General features: G+C 55.2%; 1 protein-coding gene across 6 annotated transcripts in view; it reads right to left on the minus strand.

Annotated features, from left to right (window-relative positions):
- Window positions 1–1,491: 1,491 nt before the first annotated feature.
- The window catches only part of QRICH2 (glutamine rich 2), a 33,822-nt gene continuing 10,912 nt past the window's right edge, over window positions 1,492–24,401 (minus strand). The window contains exons 4-19 of one of the 6 annotated variants that reach the window (XM_054456121.2): window positions 18,480–22,302; window positions 17,469–17,554; window positions 15,304–15,401; window positions 14,696–14,810; window positions 9,672–9,923; window positions 8,636–8,758; window positions 8,459–8,533; window positions 8,093–8,257; window positions 7,839–7,960; window positions 7,163–7,228; window positions 6,841–6,942; window positions 5,778–5,978; window positions 4,947–5,094; window positions 4,465–4,552; window positions 3,596–3,724; window positions 1,492–2,026 (exon numbers count right to left, since the gene is read on the minus strand). In XM_054456121.2, coding sequence (XP_054312096.1) covers window positions 1,845–2,026; window positions 3,596–3,724; window positions 4,465–4,552; window positions 4,947–5,094; window positions 5,778–5,978; window positions 6,841–6,942; window positions 7,163–7,228; window positions 7,839–7,960; window positions 8,093–8,257; window positions 8,459–8,533; window positions 8,636–8,758; window positions 9,672–9,923; window positions 14,696–14,810; window positions 15,304–15,401; window positions 17,469–17,554; window positions 18,480–22,302 — 5,775 coding nt within the window. In that variant the 3' untranslated portion in view covers window positions 1,492–1,844. Of the gene's footprint in view, window positions 2,027–2,958; window positions 3,725–4,464; window positions 4,553–4,946; window positions 5,095–5,762; window positions 5,979–6,840; window positions 6,943–7,162; window positions 7,229–7,838; window positions 7,961–8,092; window positions 8,258–8,458; window positions 8,534–8,635; window positions 8,759–9,671; window positions 9,924–14,695; window positions 14,811–15,303; window positions 15,402–17,468; window positions 17,555–18,479; window positions 22,303–24,401 lie in introns of those variants that run through there. The other 5 variants (XM_054456123.2, XM_054456122.2, XM_054456126.2 and 2 more) reach the window with 5 other exon arrangements.

Consider the following 24,401-nt stretch of genomic DNA (forward strand, 5'->3'; position numbering starts at 1 on the left):
CCCCTGCGTGTGACACGGACGTGCTTGGGAGCTGGGTTCGTCCTTTCAGTTTTGTTTCCTGGTTGGAAACCCCTGAGACTCCTCCCCCTCCCCCCGCCCCTGCCCACCTGTGCTTTCCCAGGCTGGAAGGGGCAGCCCCTCTCAGCACGTGGGTGGTTAGGCAGTGACGTCCCCAGGCTTCCTGGGCCTGCGCCGGGGTCCACCCAGGTGTGGGCCATGCCCAGGTGCGGGAATGGTGGGGGGTTGGCCTGGCCGGCTTGGGGAATGTCGCTCTGGGACCTTCTGTGGGCGTGGGGAAGGCCTGGGTGAGGAGGGCTGGGCTGCACCTCCCTGCCAAGCTGGTGAATTTGGCTTCTAGACCCGGGAAACTGAGCCGAACTTCTGACATTTCACAGCCAGGGTGGGGCCGAAAGTAACAGGAGCCCAGCTGGAGCCAGGGAGGGGCGGCCCTGCCTCTGCCTCCTGCCCAGGGAGAAAGGGGCTGGGGCCCAGGGGTGCCCGCCCGGGGCTCCGCTGTCTGAGCAGCTCCTCTCTTCTGTCCAGCTCTGAGCATGACATCATCACATAAAGACTCCCAGGGTCTCCGCAGAGCAGGCCGGGAGGGAGCGGCCACCCGACCCAGCCAAACCTGCCCCGCTTTGCCCACGCCGGGGTCAGGGGCCAGAAACCTGTTTCTGGGCTGTTTATCGCCACATTTTCCTTTCCTGTGTGATTTTGTCTCCTCACACCCCAAAGCAGGCCTCTTGCCCCAGACATCCCTTTCCCATGCTGGGGAGATGGGAACTGGGGGTGGGGGGAGCCCCTTTGTCAACTCTGAGCACTTCCTTTTCTCTGAGGAGGGAGCCTCTGAGGCAGAAAGGCTTTGGTGACCTCAGGCCTTTATAAACCTCAGGGTGGGGGGGCCACTCTCATCTACTGGGGGACCCCTAGAATCTGGCTGGAGCCCAAGCTTAGGAGGTCAGGGGACTCCTTGGTCCCAGGAGCTTCAAGTGGGTTGCAGCAGTGATAGGGGCTCATCTCTAGCAGTTGCTGCACTGGCCTGAGCTCGGTCTCACCTGCACTCCTCTGTCCCCTCACCTGCCAAGACCTTTAGTGAGTCCCTTGCCTGCAGGTGTCAGGGCTAGGGCAGAGGGAAGCAAATCACAAGCGACAAGCGCCAGGCTCGCACCACCTCTCCACCCGCCGCCTGGATGTCTTTTTCTAGGAGGGGAATGGGGAAACTGGGTCACAGCCACAGCAGCCCCTGCTCTGTGCCTTCAGGCCCCGGCTGTCTCTGCAGCAGCCCACTCAAGGGAGAGAAGCGGAGGGCGGCAAACAGAAACCTGCCCAGCCGGCTGCAGGGGTTCGCCTCCAGCCATTGGCACTGCTTCCCCGGAATCCCACGCCAGGGGTCAGGAACCACCCTGAGCCAGCAGCAAGAGCGCAGCAGGCAGCTGCCACCCTCACCCCCAGAGTGCTGGACACTGACAGCACGGGCCCCAGCCCCCCAGGCTAGAAGGCAGGTCTAGAGGCAGAAGGCAGAGCACCCCCAATCTAGCTGAGGCCAGGAGAGAGTTGGTGGGGTGAGCGCCGGCCCAGCTGGTCCCGGGGCCAGGAGTCTCCCTGTCCCCAGTGCAGTGTCCAGCCCTCCGAAGCCCCGGCGCCCTTGGAGAATGGAAGCTGAGGACCCACTGTCCAAGAGAAGGTCTGCCGAGCAGGCGGGCCTGGGGGTGGTCTGGAGGCACATGGGGGGCTGCCTGGCCAGCAGCGGGTACTTCCCTCTCCCTGGATCCTCCTGAGCCAGGACTGTCAGGGAAGATTCGCCACACCTAAACTTCCTCCTGAATGTTTATTTACACCTCTGCTCACTGAGCAGTGCTGGACCGCGGCCCCCGCGTGGGCTCCTCGAGCCCCTCCCCAGGAGGCATGTCCACGTGCCTCTCCAGCCCCCTGTTTGCCACCGCGGCGGAGCTGGGCGGGTGGGCTGTGTTCGGCTGGGAGAGACGGCCCTCGGAGGAAGGTCTGTCTTTCTGTTGATGAGAAGAAACTGCAAGACAGGGGGGCTGAGGTTGCTCAACACATTCCCCAAGCCCACCAGGGGTCACCCCAGCCTGCCCATTGCCCAAGGAGGTTGAGAGCAGTTTTGTTCGCCGGGCTGGGCTGACACAGGCTGGAGGGGAGCTGCCGGGGCCGGGGGCACAATGCAGGCCCATCTGAGCTCCTAAGCAGTCATGAAGCACCCTTCATGATCTTGTGAATGAAAAATAAACAAGCGCGTCCTTCTGCAGGAGCCAAGAGCTGCCTCTTTGGTACTATTTCCTGTTAATACAGACACAAGATGACATCCACACCGATAGGCACAGGAATTTTCCTGACACTACCAGTCCCTCTCTCCTGCTTCCAGAGCATTTTCAGTGCCCTTAGAGTAGACACTGGGAGAAGGGAGCTAAGTATTCCCAAGAAAACACAGTTCTGGGAGCCAGGGTGATAGTCATGTGCTCACTGTCCACCACTGAGGCCTGCCGTTCCCAGCACAGCCTCTGGGCCAGAGGGCTTGGCTTTGAACTCCAGCTCTGCCGCTTCCTGGCTGTGTGACGTAGAGCAAGGACCTTCACCTCTCTGTGCCTCAGTTTTCTCAGCTGTAAGTGGTGCTAACGGTCCCTACCTCTAAGTGCTGGTACGTGGATTAAAAGTGGTTCATCCGTGTAAAGCTCCTAAACTACTTGGTCTGTGGGGGACCCTGGATGATGGTGAGGAGCCATGAGCACCGCAGCCACTTTTCTGTTGTGATTTCCTCCTCCCTCAGCGCCGGGTCCTCACTGAGGGCTGGAGTGATGCTGGAGAGCATCTAGCCGAGGGGCAGGGGAGGGTGGAGGCTCTGGTGCGGGGGGTCCCTGAACCTCCCACAGGCATTCACAAGGAATGTGGGTGCATAATTGTTTTACAGGAGGAAGGTTGGCAGCTTTTATTAGATTCTCGGGGGGGGGGGGGGGGCTGACTCCAAGCAGCACTAACCCAGCACCACCTTGATGATAGACGAGGAAACTGAGGTCTGGAGAGGGGAGAGCCCTTGTCAAGAGTGACCTTGTCCAGGGTCACTTGGCAGTGATCCAGCCTCCTGGCTGCAGGGCCTTGTTACCAAACCCTCCTGACCTTCAGGCCCAACTTAGCTCCTGCGGAGATCAAGGACCCAAGTGATCTTCCGGGCCGGGAGGCAGAGAGAGGTTCCTCCATGACAGGGTCGGGGCCTCATGGGGACCCGGGCATGGCCTGTGCCCAGCAGCCACGATGCAGAGCCCAGGCGAACGAGCTCCATGACAATCAGTGCACGTGAGCAGGGCAAGGGCGTGGACCTGGAGCCAGAGATGTGGGTGGTGACCCTGTCCCTATTTCATCTTCTGTGGAATGGGACAGTAACAGCACCTACCCACCTCCCAGAAGGGGCACAAATCACTCAGTCACTCGGGGTTTCTCTTTTCCACACCCATCCCCTCCTTCGGCTCCCAGGCCCTCCCCTCTCCAGGGAGATAAAGGTGTGGCCCTACGTGAGCAGGAAAGGGGGCCGGCAGGGCCAGCGGGGAGGCCTGGCAGGACGCCCCACCCAGAGGGAAGCTACCTGAGGTGTTGCCAGCCGACATCTGGGCGCTCTGTGGCCGAGAGGGCAGCTGGCCATTGCCGCCGAGGGATGGCGGCCTGTGCACGTGGGGCCTGGGCTGCTGGGACTTGTGCTTTGAGGTCCCTGAGCCTGATGGGAGACAGGAGGGAAGGGTCAGTGCTGAGGCAGCGGTGAGAACTCTATAGGAACCCCTGGGGGTGGGGAGAGGGCCGCAGGGCTGCTGGTCATGGCCGGCCTCAGCTGAGTGGGGTCCTCGTCATTCTGAATTTGTGGCTAGGCCCCAGAGAAGCGGTCTTCATTCATTCTCGTGGCCACCCACCCAACCCACCCACTCGCACAGAGTCCCTGAGGACCTGCACACGTCAGCCCTGTGCCAGGTGTGGGGTGAGTTCTGACCTGGGGTTTCCAGGGCAGGAAGGGAGGCATCTAGAAAGGCGCATACACAGCCAAATGCATGATGGGAAGTGACAAAGCGCAGGTTTCGGGCGTTGCCACGGGAGGCGGGCATTCGGGGGCTGAAGCGGTAGGGCTCAGCAGAGGGCACTGTGCTGAGTTTTGAAGAAGGAGGAAGCCCTGATGATGCCATGGACAGAGGCCAAGACAGGAGAGCCCAGCAGGCAGCCGGGATGGAGGCTGGCAAGAAAACACGGGGCCACCCCATCCCAGCTGATGGCTGAGGCTGGACAGCCGTCCTCCACCTGTGAACATTTACCTGCTGGCTTCTCGAGAGACCTGAACATGTGGAGTGAGGGGAATGGAGAAGGAAGACACCCAGGGTCCAGTGGCCCATAAAAGTGCCAGGCCCCACAATGGATGCATGCCCTGTGGGACCCAAGTGAGGCGCCTGGGGGCCTCTGGACTCCACTCACTGTCTTTGCGGAGGATGCCCGGCAGCCTTGTGTCCATCCGTCCCTTGTAAATGTGGCCATCCAGGCCCAAGATGTCCACCTCATCACGCTGTAGAAGTGGACAGATACCATCACCGTTGTAGCAGCCACAGCCCTCCCCTGGCCCCTCCACACAGGCCTGAGGCACAGAGCACTGTGGTCTCAGAACCCTCCTGGGGGGCTCTGGGAGGCACTAGGGTGGAGCGAGAAGGTGGAGGGAGGTGAAATGGTATCAGGGCCATGGCGGGAGGCCTGGGAGGCCGGAATGCTGCTGGGCAGGCAGGTGGCCGTGATGAATCTTTCTTCCCAGAAAAGGGTAAGAACCTGAGGCTTTGACTGGGTCTGATTAAGGAATTGCCTCAAGGCAGAGGGCTGGCTGATTTCTGGTGGCTTTAGAGAATGACTCAGGAATCTGGAGCCGTGTCAGGGCCTCCCTCCCTAGTGGCCCCAGGCAGGGCCCTGACCTTCATGGCAATCTGGATCTCTTCAGTGGGATACAGGCCCCGGGGTAGGTGCTGCGGGCGGCTGCGGTGGTAGGGGTAGGTGAGGGTGTGGCTGCCTCCGCAGCGCCGGGGCACGGTTGAGTAGGTATAATCAGCCATATCTGTCACCCTGTGATGAAGACAGGATGGAGTCATTGGGAGCAGACCGCCAGGGATGTGACCTGGGATTCACCCACCATGGGGCTGACCAGAGGGAAGTGGGGCAGCTTCTCTTCAGGGGCTGCTGGGAAGCAGAGCAGCAGGGGCCCAGGAACAGGCGGGTGGGGGCAGAGCAGCCGTGAGGCCAGGCCACCCCAGTGACTGTGCACATGGGCAGGCGTGCACACACACACCCACACACTCACACACTTAACTCATACACACAGTCACACACACACACATACATGCACACACACGTACTTATGCACATACATACACACGAAGATACGTACTCACACACATACTCATACACATGCACACACACACGTACTCATACACACATGTACTCATACATGCACACACATAAACACCCACACTCACACATGCACTCACCCCCACACTCATGCACACACGCACTCACACACACACACCCTTACACACACTCATACATTGACACACTGACACATGGCTTACACACATTACACACACACTGACACCCCTCGCCCACACTTTCTCACACACACACACACACACACACACACTCCCTTTTCTCCCCCAGCAGTGGGGCAAGGCGTTTGCACGGCCGTGCACGGGCAGAAGCCAAGCCTGGTCGCTGGGTGCCTGCTCCCGTGGCCTCACCCGCCTCTCCTGTACCGTTTGTAGCAGGGGGAGCCCAGGCAATGGGCGTGCAGCAGCTCGCGGATTATCTGGCTGCTGGCCTTGGTGGAGCCCCCGAAGTGGATCTGCACCTTCTCGATGTTCATCAGCATCTTGGAGTGCATGGAGCGCAGGCGCCCCACGCTCTGCTCCATCTGCGCCAGGTCACCCCGAGGGAAGGCACTGCCCAGCTTGAGGCTGCAGGGTGTGAGCAGAACAGAGGGAGGGTTGGCCCATGGCAGGGGCCTTGACCTTGTGTAAGCCGAATCCTTCAGTTTCGGTCCCTTTTGTGCAGGACCCGTGGGCTCTTGGCCGAGGGCTGGGGGTCGCTGGGCAGCTTGACCCCTCAGCAGTAGCCCTTTCCACAGCATCTGAGGGCCAGACTTGCCGGGAAGGCTTTCCTCAGATGGGGAAGTGCGGGCCAGCCAAATGGAAGAAAGCCCTGCTGCCTGTCTGCAGCTGCAGGTGGAGGAGCTGAGGGCAGCCCCGGGCCTTCCCATCTCGGCGCACCTGGCCCCGCATACCTGGAACCCGTAGGGCTCTAAGAGCAGCCTGAAGTCCTCTGAACTATGGACTCCCATCCTTAGGAGAAGAGGAGCAGCAGGGAGGTGGGCAGGAGCCAGAGGGAGCATGAGATGCCCACCGCCAGCCTCCTTCGTTGGCTGAGCCCACCCTCTGGCTGAGCTATGCCGGACCCTCCCCCCACCGCTCTAATCCCAGGGTTGCTGAGACAGCCAAAGGCTGAGGAAGAGGTCGAGAAGTAAAGGAGCTCTCAGAGGCAGCTGGTGCCCTTGACAAAGTCCCACCGTAACTCCCAAAGGCAGGTGTGACTAAGTCTGCCTCCTACACTCATGCCCCGGGAACTGCCAGGGAGCTAGTTCAGAAATCAGCCTGTGGCCCCCACTGTCCCACTCCAAGGAGGAGGCTCTCCACACTATCCCACAGCGCTGCCTTCTGTCACGTTCCACCGGGCCCTCCGGAGTCATCCCTGTCCCCTGCCTTCCCCATCCAGAGCCCTGGACCCGGACCCATACGTCCCATATGCTGTCCCATAGCATACTTGCGGCTATGCTGCCGGACCTGCTCCAGTTCAAACACCGTGTAGGGGCGGAGGGAATGGTGCCCAGGTAGGCCTGGACCCGCGGGGGTCACGGGGATGGCACTGGGCAGGGACAGAGGGAGAAGGGGCGGGTCAGAGTGGGACGAGTCCCGTCCCCCAAATCCACCTGCCTAAAGAATCTTCCCACCCACCCCCGGCCTGGGAGGGAGCGAGGGCTGGAAGCAGACGCATGAAAGAAAGGGAGAGGACAGGTGGACACAGGTGAAGGGAGGAGACGCAGCCCTGCCATGCGAGGCCGTGTGCCGGCGGGGCGGGCACTCACTGTCCGGTCACAGGTGTCTCCAAGGGCCGGTCACATGAGAGGCAGTGGAAATGCGCCAGGAGCTGCCTGTTAGGAATGGGACGCGCACGCAGGGTGAGTGCTCTGCCCGGGAGACCCAGAAGGGCTTGGGGCTCTGCAGGCCAGGCAGGCCGGAAGCTCAGCCCACCAGGGTGCAGATCATGTCCCTGCTCCCCGGGAATCCATCTGCTCCCACCTCCGGGCTCACATCGCAGACCTCCCTGTCCTAACCCAAAGCCAGCAGGCTTCCCACGGGCCCCTGAGGGTGCCCTGTGCAAGTCTCGGGCGCCCCCTGGCGGCCACGAATGGGAATCCTGGAATTCAAGGCTACCACGGGCCAGGTCCTATGGGCCAGGCCCCCAGGAGCTGTCTCAGCTCTGGGTACTGAGGACCTCTCCCTGTCCCAAAGGCCCAGCTTAGCTCAGCCAAACCCAGAGAGCCTTAAGCTTCCCCTCCTCCCTTTCTCTGCTGTAATACGAAGGGGCCTGAGCTAGAAGAGCGTTTCAAGCTCTAAAATTCTGTCCCTCCAACCATGGGACAGTCCTGGGCAGGATCCGCTGTGTGCTGGCAGGAGCTGTTTGTCTGGAGACCCCCAGCCCCCTCTGCCCTCACCCCCTGAAGAGCGTGCCAGCCTCCTCCCCTGCCTCCCAGGCCTCACCTCCGCATGGCAGCCGCCTCGTCTGCCTGGTAGAGTGGGGGGCGCTCCCTGAGCTGCTGTCGCAGCGATTTCCACCGATCCTCCAGCAACTGCTTCACTGGGTCCAGCTCCAGGCGGTCCAGCTGCGGCAGGGAAAGGGGGGCCAGGGGACCTCTAAGGAAGCAAGTAGGGGGCTGACCCAGGAGAAGGTGGTGCTGTACCGATCCTGGGGGCAGGGCTGTGGGATGGAGAGCCCTGCCATGCCCCTGCCTCACCTTGTTGTCCATCTCTGTGAGCAGCTTGTCCAGCATCTTCTGCCAGTCCTGCTCCTGCCCGCTCATCTTGGCCACCAGCTCCTGCATCATGTGGTTCAGCTGCTCCGTGGTGGCATCAAACTGGATACGGCTCACTTTGGTGGCCAGAGCACTCTTGTCGGCTTTCTGCCCAGAGACAGACAGAGGTCCCCACATCTGGGAGATGGCCATGGAGGGGCCCCATTCCCTGGGGATGTTGACCCCTATCACCAGGCAGGTTTCTGAGAGCCCACACTCCTCTCGCCAGCTCCCCTCCACTCAGTCGCTCAAAGAACGGTCAGCGAGACCACCATGGGACACAGTGTGGCTCCTGGGGCCTGCACCCACCACATCGATCTCCATCTCCAGGTGCTCCCTGTTGGCCTTTTCCTTATCGAGCTTCTCCAGACCCTGGTACAGCATCTGGGGAGGCCAAGTGAACAGAGAAAAAAAGAGCCAGCAGCTGCGGGGCTGGGGCACCACATTGAGCCCTGGCCCCATCCCGGCCACCCTGCGGCCACTCACAGCAATGTCCTTCTGTTTCTGCCGATGGTCCTCAATGAGGTTGCTAGTGGTGATGTTGAGCTTCTCGCAGTCACCCTGCACCTGCAGGATGGCACTCTGCACGCGACCCAGCAGCTCCTCGTCCTGCGGCAGGAGGGATGGGAAGGCTCTCGGAGGCTGCTGGCGCGATCCCACCCCCTGCTGCCATAATATTGCTGCCCCAGGTAAGCTGGCCCTTAAAACATCTGCAAGGCTGGGAGTGGTGGCTCATGCCTATAATCCTGGCACTTTGGGAAGCTGAGGTGAGGCGAGAGGATCACTTGAGCCCAGGAGTTCGAGAACAGCCTGGGCAACATAGGGAGACCCTGTCTCAAAAACAACAATGGAAAACAATTTTCCACTAACAGTGCGGGAGGCTCTCTGTCTGCCCTTTCTGGGTGTCCACCCCCACAGGACACAAGCGTCAGTCACCTACATCCCCACGGACTAGCCTTGTGACCCTGGCCTGCCGGTCGGGGGTCAGTAGAGGTGACGGAGGCTCAGGAGTGATGTGCTGTCCTGGGGTGCTTGAGAGCTGGGCTGTGGGCTTTATTCCTCCCTCCTCTCCTGGCCCAAATCTGAGTTCCTCAGCCCAAGAGGCAGGACCCAGGACTTGTGTCTCTGCCCGCCCCCACCAGCAAGCCTGCCCGTTCGAGGGAAATTGAGAAGGGGTTGGAAGACTCGCGTGCCAGGGAGTCAACATCTCCTACAGTTGGGCCTGTGTCTCCAGGGCATGCAAAGGGCACTGATCTGTCCTCAGCCGGCCTGTGCTGTCCCACCCCATCAAGCCAGCTCCTCCCCATGGTCTCCTGTCCCCAAAGCTATTTCTGCTGCTACCCTCACTGTGGACCTGCAGAAAGACCAGGGACTCTTGTGGGATCTGGCGAAAGGCCTCCACCACGGAGAGCTGACCTTGAGGCCCAAACACCTGCCCCACTGCCGTGGGTCTGCAGCCGGGCGGCCCTCCCCTGTGGGGCCATGTCCAGTTGCAGCAGGAGAGAGGAGAGCAGAGCCCCACCTGTCTCTGGAGCTTGGCCTTCTTGGAGGGTCGGGAGATGGCCAGGCTGTTGACCATGTCTTGGAGTTGCTCATAGCGCTGCACCAGCGTGCTGACCTGATGGCTCACATCCAGGCTGCAGGCTGGACAGGTGGCCTCAGGGTCGATCTGGCCAGGAGCCAAGGTGTGGGTCTTGTGCGGGGCCATGCTCATGGACAGGAGCGTGGAGGAGGAGGTCAGCATGCTCTCAATGATCATCCTGAGCTTGTCCAGCTGTGAGCAGGAGAGACGGCAGCAGCAGGGCAGTGAGGCCAGTCACAGCCACGCTCTGCCCATGCTAGCACTGCTCCTAGACTGTGTGCCTCTCCCCTGTCGTGCCCTGGGCAGTTGCTGCATCCTCAGTGCCTCCCAGAGCATGTGCCATCGTGGGCATCTATCCAGTAAACGGTGAGTAGAGAGAGTTCTCCTGGAACACAGTGTCAACACTGAACCAAGCCCTTGCCAGAAGAAGGCCTCTGGAGCTTTCTCCAGCCAGCCCACCGGCTCAGTGTGAGAACATCTCTTCTTTAGCTAAATCGTAAAGTGCTGCTGCCAGTTAGCCGGGCCATAAACACACAGAGGACCCTAATGACACACAGGCCCCACCCCGGGCTCTGGGGCTGTGAGGGGTGGGCTTGCACACGCTCCTGCTCACATGCCAGGGGGAACGGACATGCTCCGTCCACCTAGCGTGTAAATAACTCACAATACAGGAACGTGGCAGGTGCTGACACTGCTCCAGGGGCCTCTCCTAGGCTGGGTGGTGCAAACCCCTTCCAGGGAAAGTGCCTTGAAGGCTGCCCCGGTGTTCTCCTCTGCATCCCGCGGGCCCTATTCGTCACCCCAAATGAGAGTTCCCAGGTAGACAGCTGATCCAAGGGCAGCCGGTCCCTTAACTGGCCAAAGACCTGTGACATGTTGCTTGGCTCAAAAAGAGAGGCTGGGCCAACCTGGGCTCCTCTCTTGGGAGTGGGTGATGGAACAGAAAGGACTCTGCAGGGCTGGGGCAGCCACTGTGGAACACGAAGGAGAGCAAGGTGGATTGAGAATGGAATGGGAGAGAGACGTGGGGGCTAAGAGGATGGGTAAGGAGAGGGACACAGGTACCCACAAAAGCAGATGCAGAGGGACAGGTGGGGTGGCCCACCCCGGCCTGCCCCCATGGCCTGGAAGTTCCCTTTTCCTCCACGCCCTACAGCTGCACATCCCCAGGGCAGCACCCTCTTGCCTGGGCTCACAGAGATGCTGCCACTTACAACCAGAAGAGCCTGCCCGGAGGCAGGTACCTCCGAGGGCCCCGGATGCAGAGGGACCGGCCAGTTCTCTCTCGAAAAGAGGAAGAGGCCTCCCAGAAAAATGGGCGTTTCAGTGGAGTCTGAAGACTAAGCCGCAGCTATCTGTGTAAAGAACAGCAGAAAAGAATAGGAGTGTGTTCAGAGAAAGGCAGGAGGCCAAGGTGGCTAAAGATGGAGCATGTGGAAGTGGGGGGCCTCCAAAAAAAGCCTGCAAAAGGAGGCTAGGCCAGCCCAACAGGAAGTGGATTCTCTCCTGAGTGTGGTCCTGGGACAGCCAGACATGAGCTTGAACTGACAGGTGACTCTTAAACACTTCCAGCTGCTCCTCAGGCAGGACTCCTGGCCCGGGGTCATGACATGGTGCACACTACAGTTCCAGCAACTTGGGAGCCTGGAATGTGGCTCAAAGCACAAAGCGGGCCAGGCACGTGGCTCACGCCTGTAATCCCAGCACTTTGGGAAGCCAAGGTGGGTGGATCACCTGAGGTCAGGAGTTCGAGACCAGCCTTGCCAACGTGGTGAAACCCCATCTCTACTAAAAATACAAAAATTATCCAGGTGTGCTGGTGGGCACCTGTAATCCCAGCTACTTGGGAGGCTGAGGCAGGAGAATCGCTTGAACCTGGGAGACGGAGGTTGCAGTGAGCTGAAATCATGCCATTGGACTCCAGCCTGGGCAACAAGAGCGAAACTCTGTCTCAAAAAAAAAAAAAAAGCGGGGTGCAGTGGCTCATGCCTATAATCCCAGCACTTTGGGAGGCCAAGGCGGGTGAATGACCTGAGGTCAGGAGTTCGAGACTGGCCTGACCAATGTGGTGAAACCCTGTATCTACTAAAAATACAAAAAAATTACCCAGGCATGGTAGTGTGCACCTGTAGTCCCAGCTACCCAGGAGTCTGAGATAGGAGAATCACTTGAACCCGGGAGGTGGAGGCTGCAGTGAGCTGAGATGGTGCCACTGCACTCCAGCCTGGGCAACAGAGCAAAACTCTGTCTCAAAAAAAAAAAAAAAAAAAAAATGCACAAAGAGGTTCCTGACATGAACCCCCTTGGCCCAGTGGCTTTTCTTAGGTGGTTCTTCTGTGAGCACTCAGAGGGCTGCTCCTGGTTCAGACACTCCTTAGTGAGAAAATGACCAAGAATTGCATTGCAAAGCTTAAAGGCAGGCACTGTCAAGAGAATGAAAAGATGACCCACAGAATGGGAGAAAATATTTGCAAGTCATCTATCAAATAAGAGCCTAGCATCCAGAACATGTAAAGAGCTCTTTCAACTCAACAATAAAATGACAAATAACTCACCTGAAAAAATGGATGAAGGATTTGGATATGTATATTTTATCTCTAAAGAAAGTATACAAATGGCCAAAAAGCACACGAAAAGATGCTCAGCATCTTTAGTCACTAGGGAAACGCAAATCAAAACTATAATGAGATCCCATCTCACACCCACTAGAGTGGCTATAATTTTTTTTTTTTTTTTTTTTTTTTTGAGACAGGGTCTCGCTGTCACCCAGGCTGGCATCCAGTGGCGCGATCATGGCTCACTCTGCAACCTCCGCCTCCCAGGTTCAAGTGATTCTCCTACCTCAGCCTCCCGAGAAGCTGGGATTACAGGTATGCACCACCACCACACCCAGCTATTTTCTGTTTTTTTTTGATGGAGTCTCGCTTTGTCACCCAGGCTGGAGTGCAGTGGTGCGATCTCGGCTCACTGCAACCTCTGCCTCCCGGATTCAAGCGATTCTCCTGCCCCAGCCTCCTGAATAGCTGGGATTACAGGCACATGCCACCACGCCCAGCTAATTTTTGTATTTTTTTAGTAGAGACGGGGTTTCACCATGTTGGTCAGGCTGGTCTCGAACTCCTGACCTCGTGATCCGCCCGTCTTGGCCTCCCAAAGTGCTGGGATTACAGGTGTGAGCCACCACACCTGGCCTATTTTCTGTATTTTTAGTAGAGATGGGGTTTCACCATGTTGGCCAGGCTGGTCTCCAACTCCTGACCTCAAGTGATCTACCCGCGTCGTCCTCCCAAAGTGCTGGGACTACAGGCGTGAGTCACCGCACCCGGCCCCACACAAAAACATACATGAGGCCAGGCCAGCACTTTGGGAGACCGAGGTGGGTGGATCACCTGAGGTCAGGAGTTTGAGACCAGCCTGGCCAACATGGTGAAACCCCATTCTCTCCTAAAAATACAAAATTACCTGGGCATGGTAGCAGGCACCTGTAATCCCAGCTACCTGGGAGGCTGAGGCAAGAGAATCACTTGAACCCAGGAGTTGGAGATTGCAGTGAGCCAAGATCGAGCCATTTCCCTCCAGCCCGGATAACAAGAGCGAAACTCCATCTCCAAAAACAAAACAAAATAACAACAACAAAAAAACAACTTATTATGGCCGGGTGCAGTGGCTCACGCCTATAATCCCAGCACTTTGGGAGGCTGAGGCCGGCAGATCACAAGGTCAGGAGATCGAGACCATCCTGGCTAACACAGTGAAACCCTGTCTCTACTAAAAATATTCTGAAAAATTAGCCGGGCGTGGTGGCAGGTGCCTGTAGTCCCAGCTACTCGGGAGTAGGATTCTCCTACTGAGGCAGGAGAATGGCAGGAACCCGGGAGGCAGAGCTTGCAGTGAGCTGAGATCGCGCCACTGTACTCCAGCCTGGGCGACAGAGCGAGACTCCGTCTCAAAAAAAAAAAAAAAAAAAAGTATACATGAATGTGCATAGCAGCATTATTCATAACAGCCAAAAGATGGAAACAACCCAGATGTCTTTCAACTGATGACTAGATAAACAAATTATGGCATAGATGCAGAATGGAATGCCATGAAGCCATAAAAAAAGAATGGAGTACTGACACATGCTACAACATGGATGAGCCTTGAAAACATCATGCTAAGTGAAAGAAGCCAGATACAAAAGTCGTATGTTGTATGATTCCATTTATATGAAATGTCCAAAACAGACCAATCCATAGTGGCAGAAAGCAGATTTGTGGTTGTCAGGGGCTGAGGGACAGAAGGGAACGGGGAGAGATTGCTAAGAGTCACAGGGTTCTTTCTGGAGTGATTAAATGTTTTGGAATTAGATTGTGGTGATAGTTGCACAACTTTGTACTAAAAACTACCTTATTCAATTTAAAAGGGTGAATTTATTGATATATGAATTACATCATAAAAAAGATAGGGAAAGATCGTGATCAGCCTGGCCAACATGGTGAAACCCTGTCTTTACCAAAAATATAAAAATTAGCTGGGGTGGTGGCACATGCCTGTAGTCCTGGCTACTCAGGAGGCTGAGGCAGAATCGCTTGAACCTGGGAGGCGGAGGTTGCAGTGAGCCAAGATGGCGACACTGCACTACAGCCTGGATGACAAGAGCGAAATTCCATCTCAAAAAAAAAAAAAAAAAAAAAAAAAAAAAAAAAAAAGGGAAAGATCGAATGGGAGGTAAACAGGTGTTGTAGGGGTTCCTTTCCCTTGCCACTTGTGGACTCAGAGCTGGCTTTGGATAAGGAGGGATCTGGATCCTGGACGCATTCACCACCGCCCCCCCACCCCCTGCCCACACACCACACACACACACACACACACACACAGAGGACGGGAGGGACCTGGTTTTTGATGAGAGATGGGAGGGCAGGGCCAAGCCAGCTTTGAGAAGGGCCCTTGGTCCCTGGAGCTGAAGAGTGGGGAATCCTCACCTGGTCCTGCAGATAAAGGGAGGCTTCAGAGACAGAATTTTCCATGGCAGCCTTGCCCCTGTCTTGGCTCTCCCTCAACTGGGCCAGCTCCTTCTCTATGTCAGCCACGGTGACTCTGTGGTGCACGACGAGAGACTGCCAGACTCCACACTCAGGCCAGACCCATGCAGAGCCTGGGCCGTCAGGGATGCAGGGGGATGCAGACACAGCTGGAGGTCTCTCACCCTCCACCCCCCTCCACTGGATTTTGTCTAGGGAGTCCCAGGCTATGCCTCTGTCCTGGGAGGCTTCTGGGTGGTGGGACTGGGCACTGCAAAGAGAGCGCTCAGAGGGGCTATCAGAAGTGGTCTCCTTCAGCCTCCGACTGGGGACACAGTCTAAGAAGCTTATTTTTGCTTTTCCAAGACCTGGTCCTGAGTTGTGTTGGGAACCTGGGGAACTTCTACCAGTTCCTTGAACTAGACATGGACAATCTGAAGAGCAGACGCAATCCAGGCCAAAGACAGTGGTCCATTCAGGGGCATAAGGGAGCCACTGGCTGCCATCACCTCCTTGGCTGAGAATTCATGATTCCAGGGGACCAGCTGCTCTTAGCTGGAGCATTTTACCTGAGGACACCCAGTTGTAATCTCAGCTCTCCAGCTTTCAGTTCCTTCCCTGCTTCTTGATTCCTTTCCCCCTCCAGGATCCTTTGCAGCCTTTCCACCTACAAACCCAGTGAATGAGGAGGGTCAGGCAGGCCTGAGCTCCTGCTTCCCAAATGTGCCCCTGCAGCTCATGCCAGCCCTCCCCATTCCCTCTAACCCAACCCCTCCGACAAAAGCCAGGAGCCCTTGTGGACATCCATCCGCCCATTCATCCATCCCATGGATGTAGAAAGCTGGCATTAAGAGAATGACTGGGCCAGGCACGATGGCTCATGCCTGTAATCCCAGCACTTTGAGAGGCTGAGGCGGGTGGATCACCTGAGGTCAGGAGTTCAAGACCAGCCTTGCCAACAAGGGGAAACCCATCTCTACTAAAAAATACAAAAATCAGCTGGGCGTGGTAGCTGGCACCTATAATCCCAGCTACTCAGGAGGCTGAGACACGAGAATCATTTGAACCTAGGAGGCAGAGGTTGCAGTGAGGCGAGATTGCACCACTGCACTCCAGCCTGGGCAACAGAGCAAGAATTAGTCTTAAAAAAAAAAAAAAAAAAAAAAAGGAATGACTGGGCCGGGCATGGTGGATCACACCTGTAATCCCAGCACTTTGGGAGGCTGAGGTGGGAGGATTACCTGAGGTCAGGAGTTCCAGACAAGCCTGACCAACATGGTGAAACCCTGTCTCTACTAAAAATATAAAATTAGCTGGGCATGAACACGCATGCCTGTAATCCCAGCTACTTGGGAGGCTGAGGCATGAGAGTAGCTTGAACCCAGGGGGCAGAGGTTGCAGTGAGCCAAGATCGCATCATTGCACTCTAGCCTGGGCAACAGAGCGAGACTCCGTCTCAATTTTTTAAAAAAAGGAGAACGTCTGAAGGGATCTGGCCGTCCCTTGCGATGACCTCTGGCCCCAGAAAATCTCACAAACTGGACTCCAAGGCTGCCACAGATAATGAAAAGAGCAAGGTGGGGTGCGGTGGCTCACGCCTGTAATCCCAGCACTTTGGGAGGCCGAGGCGGGCGGATCACGAGGTCAGGAGACCAAGACCATCCTGGCTAAGACAGTGAAACCCCGTCTCTACTAAAAATACAAAAAATTAGCCGGGCGTGGTGGCGAGCGCCTGTAGTCCCAGCTACTTGGGAGGCTGAGGCAGGAGAATGGCGTGAACCCGGGAGGTGGAGCTTGCAATGAGCCGAGATTGCGCCACTGCACTCCAGCCTGGGCGACAGAGCGAGACTCCGTCTCAAAAAAATAAAAGAAAAAAAAAGAGCAAAGCCCTCATTATTTGGCTCAGCTGAATCATAACAGCTTTGAGCATCAGTTTAAAAAAAATTTTTTTAGAGACAGGGTCTTACCCTGTCACTCAGGCTAGAGTGCAGTGGCGTGATCATAGCTTACTGCAGCCTCAAACTCAGGCTCAAGTGATCCTCCTGCCTCAGCCTCCCAGGTAGCTGAGACTACAGGCATGCACCACCATGTCTGGCTAATTTTTAAATTTTTTATAGAGATAAGGCCTTGCTATGTTGCCCAGGCTAGTCTCGAGCTCCTGGGCTCAAGTGATCCTCCTGCCTTGGCCTCCCAAAGTGCTGGGATTATAGGCATGAGCCACCGTGCCCAGCCTGAGCATCAGGTTTTAGATCCGGGAAATGAACACGATGATACCCAAGGTGCATTTCCTATCTGATAGGATTGCAAAGATCCAATTAGATAATAATGTAAGAGAAAGGACTATTTAATCCATAAAATACAAATGGAAAGTGCTATTATTAGCATTAAAAGACAAAGTGGGGGCTGGGCGCAGTGGCTCACGCCTGTAATCCCAGCACTTTGGGAGGCCAAGGTGGGCAGATCATCTGAGGTTGGGAGTTCAAGACCAGCCTGACCAGCATGGAGAAACCCCATCTCTACTAATAATACAAATAATAATACAAAATTAGCTGGGCCTGGTGGCACATGTAATCCCAGCTACTCGGGAGGCTGAGGCATGAGAATTGCTTGAACCTGGGAAGTGGAGGTTGGGGTGAGCCGAGATGGTGCCACTGCACTCCAGCCAGGGCGACAAGAGCGAAACTCCATCTCAAAAAAAAAAAAAAAAAGACAAAGTGGGTTGACTCTTCCTTACTTTTGCTTTTTCCTGCCGAACTTCTTTGGCTAGCGTCTTTACAGTCTTCAGCTGCTCCTGCAGTTCAGGAGGTATGGTCCTTTTGACTATGGAAAGCAGAGGCCTTATGATCAGAGGGGTTAGATCTCTAGTGGGCTCCTAATCTCCATTTCCAGCCCCTGCAACACTGAAGCTACCCTAGAGGACAGCAGGACCTATCACTTTATCCTGTATCTCCTGGTGACTGGGAAAGGGAGGTGGGAAGAAGGGAGAGAGAGCTGTCCTTAGCCCATGAAACATCCACCTAATGCCTGACATCCTAAAGGGCTTTGGGACAACTGACCCCTGAATTCCAACCACTGCAAAAAATCTTAATTACTCTCTGGGCTTGGAGTTAGGAACAGGCAAATGTTAAGTTTTGTTTTGTTTGAGCCAGGGTCTTGCTCTGTCACCCAGGCTGGAGTGCAGTGATCCATCACAGCTCACTGCAGCCTCTGCCTCCCTGGCTCAAACAATCTTCCCACCTCAGCTTCCCGAGTAGCTGGGACTACAGGTGTGTGCCACCACGCCTGGCTTTTTTTTTTTTTTGTAGAGATAGAGTTTTGCCATGTTACACAGGCTGGTCTCGAACTCGGCCTCAAGCTATCCACCTGGCTCTGCTTCCCAAGGTGCTGGGATTACAGGCGTGAGCCATTGCTCCCAGTCAAAATGTTTAGTTTAATTCTTCAACATTCTCTCCCGCACACCTCCCAATGCTACTGCTTTCTATAACCACACACTTTCCCCAGCTGCTGTGCAGACAGCCTGACAAAGCCACAAGAACCCGCTCCACTCCTCTCCTGGGGCTTAGTTCTCTCCTTTGCCCACCCATTTTTTTGGACTCTGAAGGCTGTGGGACATGCTCTGAATGACATGCTGTTTTCAGGGACTCAGGGAGACGTGTAGCAGCCAGTTGAGGCCGGGGGAAGAAAAGGATGAAACCAACTGAAAACAGAGACAGTGGTTTCTCCTCTATCGGCAAGCGGCACCCACCCATCTGTGCCAGCAGGAACTGGATCTTCTCCAAGTCGGTTTGGCCGGCCTGCTCCTCATCCACATCCTTCATACTCTCCTTTAGCCCCACGTAGAGGCTACTGAGCTCTCCCAACAGACGCAATGTCTCCACTGCTGTGGGGAAACTAGAACTCATTTTACACAGTGAATCGCGTCGCTCACTCAGGACTTCACTCGAGACTTCGCTCCCTTCTGATGAGACTCGGTTGACAGAGTCTGGACTCCTGAAAAGGGTGACATCTTGGCCTGGGGCCTTCTGGGCAGGAATTCCATGTTGGTCCGAGGCTTGTGTTCTATTTGGATCCAAACCTTCCTGGCCATGCTGATCAGCACTTAGATACCCTGGGCCACAATAACCAGGATACATTGAATCACGACTGTCAAAGAGAGAGAAAGCATGGCCATGCTGAGCTGCATCTGGGTATACCTGGTCATGCTCCCCTGGGTCAGGTGATGCCAAATGCTGTTGATCTGGGTGTGTAGATCCCAAACCTGTACTCAGTGGTATTGGGCCATGCTGGTCTGTGCCAGGATGCATCAAACCTTGCTGATAAGTTTCTGGTGGTACCAAACTCCTTTGGTCTATACCAGGTGATGCCAAACCTTGACTGGCTAGGAGTGGTGACACCTGGCCGTATTGTTCTCTGCCAGGAGCTACCATACCATGTTGATATGGACGTACTGATATAAAACCTGTAGAATCTGCCTGGGATGTTGAAGAGCCACGAAGCTTTGTGCCTGGTGCTATCAAGCCTGGCCGATATGCACCAGGTTGTCTCAAACCATACCGATCCATTCCAGGCTGCACCAGACCACGTGGATATGTCCCAGGTTGAGACAAATCATGCAAATATGCACCAGGTTGTACCAAATCAAGAGGATAGGCACCAGGTTGTACCAGGCCATGTGGATCTGCCTGAGGTTGCACCATACCTTGCTGACCTATTCCAGGCTGCACCATACCCAGTTGACCTGCACCAGGCTGGACCAAACCAGGCTGATCTGCACCAGGTTGGACCAAACCACGCTGATCCGCTCCAGGTTGGACCAAACCACGCTGATCCACTCCAGGTTGCACCAAACCACGCTGATCCACTCCAGGTTGGACCAAACCACGCTGATCCACTCCAGGTTGGACCAAACCACGCTGATCCACTCCAGGTTGGACCAAACCACGCTGATCCGCACCAGGTTGGACCAAACCACGCTGATCCACACCAGGTTGAGGTTGGACCAAACCACGCTGAACTGCACCAGGTTGGACAAAACGATGCTGAACTGCACCAGGTTGCACCAAACTACGCTGAACTTCACCAGGTTGTGCCAAACCACGCTGATCCACTCCAGGTTGGACCAAACCACGCTGATCCACTCCAGGTTGGACCAAACCACGCTGATCCACTCCAGGTTGGACCAAACCACGCTGATCTGCACCAGGTTGGACCAAACCACGCTGATCTGCACCAGGTGGGACCAAACCACGCTGATCTGCACGAGGTTGTGCCAAACCATGCTGGTCCACTCCAGGTTGGACCAAACCACGCTGATCCACTCCAGGTTGGACCAAACCATGCTGATCCACTCCAGGTTGGACCAAACCACGCTGATCTGCACCAGGTTGGACCAAACCACGCTGATCTGCACCAGGTGGGACCAAACCATGCTGATCTGCACGAGGTTGTGCCAAACCACGCTGGTCCACTCCAGGTTGGACCAAACCACGCTGATCCACTCCAGGTTGGACCAAACCATGCTGAACTGCACCAGGTTGAGCCAAACGATGCTGAACTGCACCAGGTTGTGCCAAATCACTCTGATCTGCACCAGGTTGTGCCAAACCACGCTGATCTATACCAGGTTGCCCCAAACTACGCTGAACTGCACCAGGTTGCCCCAAACCATGCTGATCTGCACCAGGTTGTACCAAACCATGCTGATCCACTCCAGGTTGGACCAGACCAGGCTGATCTGCACCAGATTGTACCAAACCATGTTGATCTACATCAGGTTGTGCCAAACCACGCTGAACTGAATCAGGTGGTACCAAACCACACTGATCCACTCCAGGTTGGACCAAACCACGCTGAACTGCACCAGGTTGCCCCAAACTATGCTGAAGTGCACCAGGTTGTGCGAAACCATGCTGATCCATTCCAGGTTGGACCACACCATACTGATCTGCACCAGGCTGGACCAAACCTTGCTGACCTGCACCAGGTTGCACCAAGCCAAACTGATCTATGCCAGGCTGCACAAAACCATATTGACCGGCTCCTAGCTGAACCAAACCATGTTGATCTATACCAGGTTGGACCAAGCTACGTGGTTCTGCACCAGGCTGTACCAAACCATGTGGATATGTACCAGGCCGTACCAGTCCAGGTAGATACACATCAGGCTGTATCCAGCCACTAGGAAATGCACCAGATTGTACCAGACCATGCTGATCCATGCCAGGGTGGACCAGACCATGCTGATCCATGCCAGGCTGTACCAAACTAGGTGGATATGCACCAATCTGCACCAAACCATGCTGATCTGCACCAGGTTGGACCATGCCGGGCTGATCTACACCAGGCTGTACCAAGACACCCTGACCTGTGCCAGATTGGATCAAATCATGCTGACCTGTGCCAGGCTGGACCAAACCATGCTGATCTCTACCAGGTTGGGCCAAACCAGACTGATCCATTCCAGGCCGGACCAAACCACGCTGATCTGCACCAGGTTGGACCAAGCCGGGCTGATATGCACCAGGTTGGACCAAAGCACGCTGAAATCTGCCATACTGGATCAAATCATGCTGCTCTGTGCCAGGTTGTATGAAGCCAGTTGCTTCCAAACTGGGTTGCACAAAACCTTGCTGATCTGCACTAATTGGCATCAAACCAGGTGATACCAAACCATGCTGGTCTGTAAAAGGTAGAACCAGGCCATGTTGATCGACGACAGGCAATGTCAATCCTTGCTGGTCCATACCAGGGGGTACTAGTCCTTGCTGACCCATGCCTGATATTACAAATCCACGCTGATCCACGCCAAGTGGTTCCATACTGCGTTGGTCTGTGCCGGGAAGTGTCATACCATGCTGATATGCACTGAATGAAACCAGACCATGTTGGTCTGTGCTAGGTAGTTCCAATCCTTGCTGGTCTCTGCCAGGTACCAATGGTGGCAACATACATTGCTCATCCATGACAAATGGTACCAATTCCCGATCATCCATTTCAGGTGGTGGCACACCAAGCTGACCCATGCTGAGGGGTACCACACCACGTGGGTAAGTGCTAGCAGGCACTAATCCAGGCTGATTCATGCCAGTTGGTTCTAACCCACGACGATCTGGCCTTAGATGGACCTGACTCTGGCTAGCGGGCACCCTACTGGGCTGGTCTCTGGCCGAGGTTAAGTCCTCTTGAACTGGACCAGGACGTGCATCTCGTTCATCTCTTCTTGGATGTGTCGAGGTAAGCTTCTCTCTACTCCTGTGATGATCTGATTTGAATTGGAATATAGAAGACTGATGGAGTCGTGGCATGCCAGCTTCATCACGGGCCCTCGGCTGCTGCTGTCTACCAGTACCAGAGGGGACCTTGCTTTGTTCCCTACTGGAAACCCCATCAGAGGGGTGTGCTGCGCCACCAGATCCTGATGCAGTCTGATCCGGGCCAAGACCACTGGCAGAATCCAGAGCTTGGTCAATACTTGGTTGCTTGGTAGAGGCTCCGCTTAGAGTCCCTTCAGGTGATGTTAATGAAGTGAACCCTCCGTGCTTAGAAAATCCCATAAGTGTTTCTGAGCCCTGGTTGGAGAGGAAGAAGGAAATCAATAACAGTCAAAATATTCACTATCAGAGTGGGAAGAAAGGAAATCTGGAAGTTCTGACTAGGATGATTTAGGGCCCCTGGAGAAAAAGCCCTCTGGTCCTAAAAGCTAAGCTTGACATAAAGAAACACACTGATGGGAGGCCGAGGCGGGCGGATTACTTGAGATCAGGAGTTCAAGACCAGCCTGACCAATATGGTGAAACCTCATCTCTACTAAAAATACAAAATTAGCCAGGCGTGGTGGCATGTGTCTGTAATCTCAGCTACTCGGGAAGCTGAGGCAGGAGAATTGCTTGAACCCGGGAGACGGAGGTCGCTGTGAGATCGTGCCATTGCGCTCCAGCCTGGGTGACAAGAGTGAAACTCCATCTCAAAAAAAAAAGAGAAAAGAAAAAGAAACACACTGATGTTCTGGGAGGCTACGTCTCCACATTTTTGAGAATCTGCATATTTGAAAATGGCATGTACAAAAATATGTAATTTTTGTGGCCAGGTGCGGTGGCTCACGCTTATAGTCCCAGCACTTTGGGAGGCCAAGGCGGGTGGATCATTTGAGGTCAGGACTTTGAGACCTGCCTGGCCAACATGGCAAAACCCCATCTCTACTGAAAATACAAAAATTAGCTGGGTGTGATAGTGCATGCCTATAATCCCAGCTACTCAGGAGACTGAGGCAGGAGAATCGCTTGAACCCGGGAGGTGGAGGTTGCAGTGAGCCGAGATCACGCCATTGCACTCCAGCCTGGGAGACAGAGTGAGACTCTGTCTCAAAAAACAAAAACAAAAACAAAAACAACAACAACAAAAAAACCAACAGCAGCTATGAAACGGTGGTTTCCTAGACACTGGATATCAAGTTATGGAGGACAGTAATCCCCAAGCAGTGGAGAAAGGAAAACTGGGAACCCTGTATCACCCTGGCTTGCTGCCTTGCTGGAGTTTCCAGACTGCAGCGCAGGGAGGGGGAATTGAGGTGGAGCCCGGCAGACTCTCTGAGTTGAGGAGACAGAAGTGAGCATTCAGGGAGACTCAGGCAACTGAAGGTCACAGGATAGAGTACCAGAAAGAAGGGAGTTATCCAGGCGTGGCGGCTCATGTCTGTAATCCCAGAACTTTCAGCGGGTAGATTACCTGAGGTTAGCAGTTTGAGACCAGCCTGGCCAACAAGGCAAAACCCCATCTCTACTAAAAATACAAAAACTAGCCAGGCACGGTGGCACATGCTTGTAGTCACAGCTACTTGGGAGGCTGAGGCAGGAGAATCACTTGAACCCAGGAGGCGGAGGTTGCAGTGAGCTGAGATCGCACCACTGCACTCCAGCCTGGGCGACAGAGCATGGCTCTGTCTCAAAAAAAAAAAAAAAAAAAAAAAAAAATTAACCAGAAAGAAGGGAGATGACAGAAAGCCCACTCCCACTCCAGAGGTCTGTGGAGGATCCCCTCCAAGTGATGAGCACACATTTGATGAGTACCTGCATGTGGGGAGACGTCCCAAGATTGGGGAAAGAACCACCTGCAGGGCTTGAAGAAGCAGTGCCCTGCCTGCCATGGGGCTGGAAATGGTGCCTGTTCTTATCAACCAGTTTGGAAAAACTCATCATTCAAGTAGCACAGAGCAGAGTGTACTCAGAAAAGTGTTGCCTCAGAAGTGGAGAATAATCAGCCCTAGACTGAACACACCTATGGACCCACCTAACAAATCATAAAATCATAAAAACAACGCCTGAAGCAATCAAACTGTTTTTAAGTAGCTGTGTCCTGGGGGAAACAGGCTCAATAAAATGTATAAGAATACAAAAATATGGTCGGGTGTGGTGTCCCACACCTGTAATCCCAACACTTTGGGAGGCCAATGCGGGCGGATCACCTGAGTGCAGGAGTTCGGGACCAGCCTGGCCAACATGGTGAAACCCCGTCTCTACTAGAAATACAAAAATTAGCCAGGCATGGTGGCACACACCTGTAATCCCAGCTACTCAGGAGGCTGAGGCAGGAGAATCGCTTGAACCCAGGAGGTGGAGGTTGCAGTGAGCAGAGATTGTGCCACTGTACTCCAGCCTGGGTGACACAGCAA

The sequence above is a fragment of the Pongo pygmaeus genome, chromosome 19, assembly GCF_028885625.2.
Source record: "Pongo pygmaeus isolate AG05252 chromosome 19, NHGRI_mPonPyg2-v2.0_pri, whole genome shotgun sequence".
Classification (NCBI taxonomy): domain Eukaryota; kingdom Metazoa; phylum Chordata; class Mammalia; order Primates; family Hominidae; genus Pongo; species Pongo pygmaeus.